This window comes from Corvus brachyrhynchos, unplaced genomic scaffold (assembly GCF_000691975.1).
Source record: "Corvus brachyrhynchos isolate BGI_N302 unplaced genomic scaffold, ASM69197v1 scaffold114, whole genome shotgun sequence".
Lineage (NCBI taxonomy): Eukaryota > Metazoa > Chordata > Aves > Passeriformes > Corvidae > Corvus > Corvus brachyrhynchos.
The window spans coordinates 3164439-3172247 of record NW_008238337.1 but is presented as its reverse complement, the minus strand read 5'-3'; the positions used below and the strand labels follow the sequence as shown (position 1 = coordinate 3172247).

Genomic DNA, 7809 nt, shown 5'->3' with positions numbered 1-7809 from the left:
CACCGTGACCCCAGCGCAGCACCGGACTGTTCAGGAATTAGGTCCTGGCACGGCAGAGGCCGAAACCCCAGCCCCTACTTAGCCAGAGGTGATTCCTGCTCCCCCTCCGCCCCCTCTTGAATCCAGGACCCTTTTTGCGAAAGGGTGCGATTGATGAGCCTGTTCGCCAGGCTCGGAGACTTTAAAGTCAATAACTTCTTTGTGTGTCTATCATATATTAAATTACAGCGCTCCCCTCCCCAAAGTTACTTGCTTTGCTTAGGTGACTCGAATTCCGGAGCGGTAAACAGAGCCAGACAGCCCAGCTCTGCCGCACGGCTGCCGGGCAGGAAGGGAAACGGGAGAGGTTTGCCCGGGAATCAAACGGGCCGGGGGGGCTGCAGGTCACCTTTATTTACCGCTGTACTGTTGACACGGATCCCTAATCCCAGATGGCTATCACCAAAACTCGGCCTGACTGAGGATGCCTGTTTAGGATGGCTTTCTCAGGAAAGAGAAGTTTCGGCTGTAATCCTCCTGAAATTGCTCTAACTGTGCGGAGCCACTAATCGAGTTTAGAAAATTTCCTTTTCTCCCCTAGGCGTAGTTTTGCATGAGCATTTTAAGCTCCTTTTAGAAAAGCTGATATGGTAGAGAAATTACATACCTGTCTTACTTAGGAAGGTATTTGTTTAGGAGATAAGCTCAACCCTGACCCGTCTTCCTCCAAACAAAACACAAGCAACTATTTTTTAGCTGGAAAATGTTAATTAATTTTCCAGAAAATGATTGCATTCTACCCTACAGCTTCCAAACACTCCAGAGGCTGCCACTGCTCCATGCTAAGGATAGTACAATCCACATCTTCCCTGGCTTGGCAGCTCCAAAATCTTTGGGCAGCTCTCTCCTTTCTAGGGAACTTGAAAATAAATGAGTGTCTTTTGTTATTTTGTTGTGGTCTGTGTCGGCTTTGTTCAACCCCACAAGGGATTTAAATGCTTTGTTGGGGCATTAGGAAGAAAGGATCTGCCTTGCTATTTGCTCTGGTTTTATTTTTACTATTGGTTTACTTTTTTTCCTCTATAAATCCAAGAGTTGAATTGAATCTGGGCAAAACAATGACAGTAGTATGTAAGAATAAAACAGTTTATATGAACACATGGAATTAGTTGAGCAGTGGTTTTTTTTCTTTCCCATGTCCTTGTTTTTATTTTTAATGATAACTCTACTTGGAGTGGTGTGATTTTTGGCTTGAATGCAGTTTGTCATAGCTACTTGTTCTCTAGTCTGCAAGGCTATTTAGCTTCCAGTGCTTCTTCCACCAATATTACTCCTGATGTTTGTTGACTTTCTGACTTGGATCAGTGTCTGTAAAAAGTCTCTGTGGTTTATTTATTTGCTTACCTAAAGGCAATAGCTTTAATGGGGATGCGTATGGGAAAGGACGACTTCTCTAGCACAGAAATATTTACTTGGTAACTTTAGTTAAATGGAGTATTCACTGCACTTACTTTGAGACTATTGGCAATAAAGTTTCTGTAGTTTTAATGTTTCTGTAAATGGATGATTACAGTGCTCTGATTTGGTACCTCTTAAGTAGGAACATTATATCCCTACTTGTCATAATTACTAACTGAATACAGCAAAGAAAAAGTTGTAAAAATAGAGGGAAGTACATGTGCAGGCATGGGAGCTTGGCCTCTGGGTCCCCTCTTACTTTCAGTGTGGGTTTTAGAGCAGAGAAACATCAGGAGTACAAGCTCAGGCTGAGATGCTTGTGCTCTCCCAGGAAGCACAGACAGCTGGATGAATCTTGGAGTTAAACTGCTCATGTGTACCTGAATATCCTGCAGGGAGTGTACGCTGGGTTTGGCAGTGCAGGGCATTTTGTAGTGCTAAACAGTCAAGCAATGCTTTCCATTTTAAGGCAGTGTATGGACTCTTTATAAAAGTAATTTTTTCCTGTAGAAAAGGGGGAATAGCAGAGCCATAGAAACAGTCCATGGCCGCTGCAGGAATTCCTCTGCTCTCTGTGGCAGAAGGCTCCAAATGGAGTGGAGGTTTTGTAGCCATGGCTCACCCAAATCGCTGCCTTGTAACTTCCTCTCTAATCCCCAAATCACTGCTATTGTGTCAGACAGTGCATAGAGAAATCCCCAGGAAAGCCCAGTCCTGTGTAATCCTCAGAGAGGAGCAACAAGGTAATGCTGGCCAGTGTTAACATGACAAATTTATGTTTAATTTTCACTTTGATTGTGTATTATACTGTGACTCCCCACAATTCATTTTTCACAGACCTCCTAAGTGCCAGGAGTTGTATAAAATATAACTATGAGCTCCTAAAGTTATGTTTCTGATTAATTAAAAGTTGTTCAGTTGAAATCAACAGTAACCCCCACATAAAAAGAATGATGTGTTCACAGAATCAGGGCTTTCTGCTAGAACCAGATAATGCTCCATAAGAAAACATGTATTTGTCTAAGCAGAAATGTGTATCTTAGAATATCTAAACTTACACATACACTTTAAACTACACATTTGCCCAAAAAATACCAGACTGATTTGCAGTAATTTAGTCAGGATTATCTTTTAACTGTTAATTTGGTATTTCATTACAGCCTGGGTGTTTCAACACAGACCTTAATTGACAAACTGACTGGCTTCTATTTTATGTGCATCAGTGAACAGGAAAAATAGGGAGCAGCTGGGAGAGCATTGTCTGTCATTGGGTTTCCGGTTTGGATCTAAAATATGCATTCTCTTTCTATTTCTCTTGAGGTGATAGGGAATTCTTTGGTGAGAAAAGAGAAATGGGGAGAGTCTGAGAAAATGTAACGTGAGGTGCCAACACCATTGTAATTGCCTTTGGATGTTGTTCTTATTCATTTTCACAGATTTTACTTTTGAGTATGTGCAAAGAGAAGCTCTCAGAGTTCCCCTCATCTTCAGAAATAAGGATGGACTGGGAATTAAGTAAGTTACAACCAAATTTTGGTGATTAATAAATGCTTTTATAAAATAACCATTATGCTTTCCACTTGTATCTGATATTTCTTTTGATGATCTCAAAATGGATTGCAATTAGTAAGACTGTCAGCACCCTTGAGAGGAGGAATGATTATTTTCCTCTTATAAACAAGCAGATAATGAGGTCTATAAAAGTTATGTGCATACAGCATGGTACTACACAGTGAAAAATAAGTCAGTAGTGAAAGTTAGGAATGAAATCCAAAGGTTTTTAAACCCAATCCATGCTGTAATGACAGAACAAACTCCCTTCAGTTTTTGAGTTTTCAATTCTTTCCTTCATTGCAGGTGGAATTCTAATGATGCCTGTTGTTTTCCATTATAATTATGTCTCTTCAGAAGGTTACAGCTTTGTAAATATTTAATAATGTCTACTTAAATATGGGATTACTGGAGCCTTTTTGAGGTAGCATTTTGTTAATATCCAGTCATAATGGATTTGGTATTTTAATAAGAGAATCCTGCAACTTTGTGAAAGTGACAGCATCTAAGAAAGACGTATTAAAAGCATTAACTTTATTAACCATATAATCCATAGTTTAAATGAATGTTCCTTGATAATTTTGGAAATTAGGATTGTGTAACTGACTACAGCTGAAAGAAAGAAAAATAATTTTTTGAAAGCATCATTACTTTACTCAGTTTCACCTCAGTTTCCAACTGTGGAACACCTCACAGTTGAGGTGACCAGGGCATCCCAATTATTAATTAAAAAGAATCAAGCCACCCCAGTATAATTTAAAGAGAGAAAGAGAAGAAGCAGAGTTTGGGGTATTTGACAACCATGTGTCCCTTTACTATAACAGCAAACAGGAGCTGCTATGATGCTTCTGGTGATGTAGTAAAATAGTTTTGTATGTTGAACTCTCAACAAGAAGTGCTCAATAGACCCTCTCTGTATGCATTGATTTTAAACTGCTGCTCCTAAGGGGCAAATGGTAAAAGCTTCAAGAATTTCTTCCTGAAGAAGCCATGAGCTGTTCAGTGAGGCTGGGGAGTGTTTAGGAGTGAGAGATACTGCAGCACCTTCCCAGCAGCCAGATCCTCCTCTTGTGTTTGAGGAAGTTCACATGAAATTCCCCTCAGTTCAAGAAGAAAACGGGGGAGATGTTTCAGCTCCCGCTGTGCCAATGGTACCAGTTCAGCTCCTGCTCCAGCAGCAGAGAAGTGTGAAAATGAGAGCTCATCCTGCAGACACAAACATTCCTGGGCTTCAGATCACAGGAGGCTGTGACCATCATAATGTGGTAGATTGGGTGATCCACATATATGTAGAGTGACTTTTGAGATACGGTGGTCTACAAAATACATGATACAAGATTATTTTGTTACTTCTGATGTTTTGAATAACTACTGATACCTGCTTCCAGTTCTGCTTGTGCTGAGCAGTCAGCCTGCATGTCTGTGCCTGGCAGATGTACAGAGCTGAACAGTTTGGTTACTGTGCTTGGAGGTACTCTGAAATGGCAAGGAATGAGAGGAATGAGGAAAAATCCTTACAATGAAACCCTGAAAATTGCTTTCCTCTGTACTTCTGACCATCATGAGCTGCTACTTGTAAGTCTGAAAGCAGGAAAGCCCACCTGTGATCTCTGAGCAGAAGAGATGCTGTTTTTCTTGGAGGGCTTTTTCCAGGATTGTAACTCAGGGAGAGAATGCTCTTTGGAGAGATGTTATCTCATTTGAACAGCAGTCATCTTGCATTGTATTGTGGTTAATCAGATACCTGTGCTGACCAGAGCTCATCCTCATTAGGATTTGAATAGATTCTCTAGCAAATCTTTAAACATTTGCTAAAATGCACCCAGTCCAGACTGAAGTGTTTGCATTTCTCTTCTGGCTGAGGAAACAAGCAACACTATTTGTGTATTACAGACTGCTGAAAATCTCAAATGTAGTTAGTCATATTTTGGAATTAAGTCACCCTGCTGTACTATTCTTTGCTATTTTTTATGTTTGAAATCTTCAGAAGCATTCATGGTGGCTTTACACAAGATACATTTGTCTGAAAATTGCATAACATCAAGGAAAAAACATTTCTGTGCAGTTCTTTCATTGCTGCTATTCTGGATTTATAAACAGAAAAAAACCAAATGACTGGTGAGATTAAAGAAAAAATTTTTTTTTTTTGCTATCATAGTTTTGTACCAAACCAGCCCTAATTGTATAAGAGGGAGTGTGGCAGTTATGCTGGTGTGGCTGGAGCTGAAGAAGTCCAGTCATCTGTGGCAACAGAGTGGGCTGGAATTAAAGCTGGACCTTCCAAGGCTACCCAACTACAAAATGAATTCTTGAAACTTGCTGTTATCAGGCCTGAATTTTTTCATTTAGTGTACTCCTTTTTTTAATGTATCACACATCCGTAGACTGCAGAGAAAAAAACCCAAGAATCTGCCAGGTGTACTCTCCAAAGAGCTAAACATGTTTATTGTTTACAAGGATTGTATTCTTCAAGTTTCAGTAATGTTTATTTTTGACTGCTGCTGAAGCTCTCAGAAAGAATGGAATTGCTCATATCCATGTGGGCTAAGGCTGTTCTCCGTCTTTGTGGTTGGTTTTTATTTTGATTTATACGAATATGAAATAGATTGCCCATCTAATTGTTGGACGTTTCCGACACCAAATACAAGCAAGCTGTGTCATTTGCAGACAAGCCTTGCATGTTCTTGTCACCCACAAATAGTTCTTCCTTCCCCTACTTCTGACTTTCTAGTGCTTGGAAAGGAAAGATGAGCTCTGAATGAACCCTGAAGGTCAGTAGATTCAGGCTGTTTCATTCCGGCAAGGGAGTGAATTCCAAAGCTGTGAGGCCCTCACAGCCAAATGCAAAGATGTGAGGGTTGGCAGAGAACTAACAAAAGATACTTTCCAGCCTCTGCATCCCACCAGAGGAAGGTGATAAGGGTAAAAGAAAGTGGACAAGCAGAATTTGGCAAATAGTTCTCAAGATATGTGCATGCCAGTAAATGCATTTTTTAACTTTACCTTTTAGTGGTTTCCTAATAGTAAAAATTATTGTTCTGCATGTTTTCCCATGGGCTGGATTGTTCTAATTTTCAACTAAATGATGGCAAAAGTCCAGAGGAAAATTGTTTATCTTCAACCTGGGGCAGTACAAGAGGAGCAGAGCACTGAGCTGGCAGGTCCCACTGGGCTGTTTTTCATTACAATTCCTTAGTCAGCTTTTGTGCAATGTGAAGTGTGAAATATTGTCAGTAAAATGAAGTCAATCACCCTTAAAACCCCACTACTGTTTTTGTTTTCTTCTTCTGTCCAGTTTATATGCTGCAGAATTTTACTCTCTCCCTGACAGGTAGAAGTCGCTCACTTGATGTACCAGGCTACTCTCTAATTACATTAATCCCTAAAACATTGCCTGTGTTAGAAGTGATCCTGTAAATGCATCAACATCCCCGAACCAATTATGCTACCATTTAATTTAGCTCTGAATTAGCCCAAATTGAATTGAACCATTTCCCAACGCACCAAATACAGCCGGGTTGTCTTCTGCCAGACGAGGAGGTTGGAACAGTCATTAAAACAAAGGGGCTTTAATTCTTTTTTTAAAATATATTTTATTTCCAAGCCATGATTTCAACCTGTGATGATGTGACTTTGAGCAGGTTGTTTTACTGCTCTGTGCCTCAGTTTGGCAAGTGTGGTAATGCTCACCTTGGGAAACACATGAGGCACCGTGAGTTGCAAATCACCATGAGTTGCTTAACAAGCTATAAAGGTTTAGGATTTTATTGAAATCAGTACCAATCCCTTCCCTTCTCTCCCACTCTGGTGCTGATAAAAAGTACTTGAAAAGACACCTCTTCTCTTTCATTGTGAGTAGAGAAACTGTTGTACACTTGCCAATGCAAAGATGTCATGTGTGTCATTAAAACTTGCACTGTCCACACTTCAGAGAGGCCTTGCTTGATTCCACCTCCTGCACTAGGGACAAAGAGCACTATACATTTATTTCTCTTTTATTATGGTAACGAGAGTGTACCCATACTTATCTTGACAGTATTTAACATTGCTTTCTTTGCTAATTACAGAATGCCTGACCCAGATTTCACCGTCAGAGATGTGAAGCTATTAGTGGGTGAGTTATTTTGAATGCACTGGATTAACTCTATACAGAACAGAATTGCTTTTAAATACTTGTCCAGTTGTGTTTGTAGACATTTGTGATAACTCTCAGAATCTGGGAGAAGGCATGGAGAAGCAATTTGTAAATTAAAAAGGCTGGGAGAACCCTAATTAGTAGTTGTGCTGACCAGACTCCAATCTCATGCTGGATAATTGGCCATTTGGAAGGGAGGGAATGCTTTTGCTCTTAACAGGTGTCCTACAAACACTTTTGGAAAGCAGCAGTTCTCTTGTTTGAGTTCCTATTTTTTTTTTTAAATTCTGTTGTAGAGCATCTGTTTGTAAAAGGTGTGACTGGAGCTCTATCACCTTTTGCCTGCGTTCTCTCCACAGTATTTATCAGTGTAAGGGCAGGTCAGTGCTTTGAGGGATGGTTGTGAAGAGAGGCTGAGCACAAAGCCTTGCAAACTGCCTGGCTTTTGATGAGACACAAACCAGAGAACTCGTGACTGTCATCAAATGTTTCCTAGCAATCTTTGCAAAATAAATGTTTTTTAACTCTAAGAAAAGCTACATTTTGAGTAGGAGATCATACTGTATGTTCCTTTGAAATCTGTTTTTATTGCAGATGAGTGTGTTATTTATTGTTATCTGAAATTGTTACTCAATAGTGATCCTGCACTCCAAGAAGTCGTTGCTGTGGAGCAAGCTGGGTGTTGG

At 40.1% G+C, this 7809-nt stretch overlaps 1 protein-coding gene across 6 annotated transcripts in view; it reads left to right on the top strand.

Annotated features, from left to right (window-relative positions):
- The window catches only part of KDM2B (lysine demethylase 2B), a 114076-nt gene that overhangs the window by 7408 nt on the left and 98859 nt on the right, over positions 1–7809 (top strand). For all 6 annotated transcript variants that reach the window (XM_017734795.1, XM_008634048.2, XM_017734794.1 and 3 more), the window contains exons 3-4: positions 2874–2952; positions 7056–7102. In XM_017734795.1, the coding sequence (XP_017590284.1) occupies positions 2874–2952; positions 7056–7102 (126 nt within the window). The remainder of the gene's footprint in view (positions 1–2873; positions 2953–7055; positions 7103–7809) is intronic.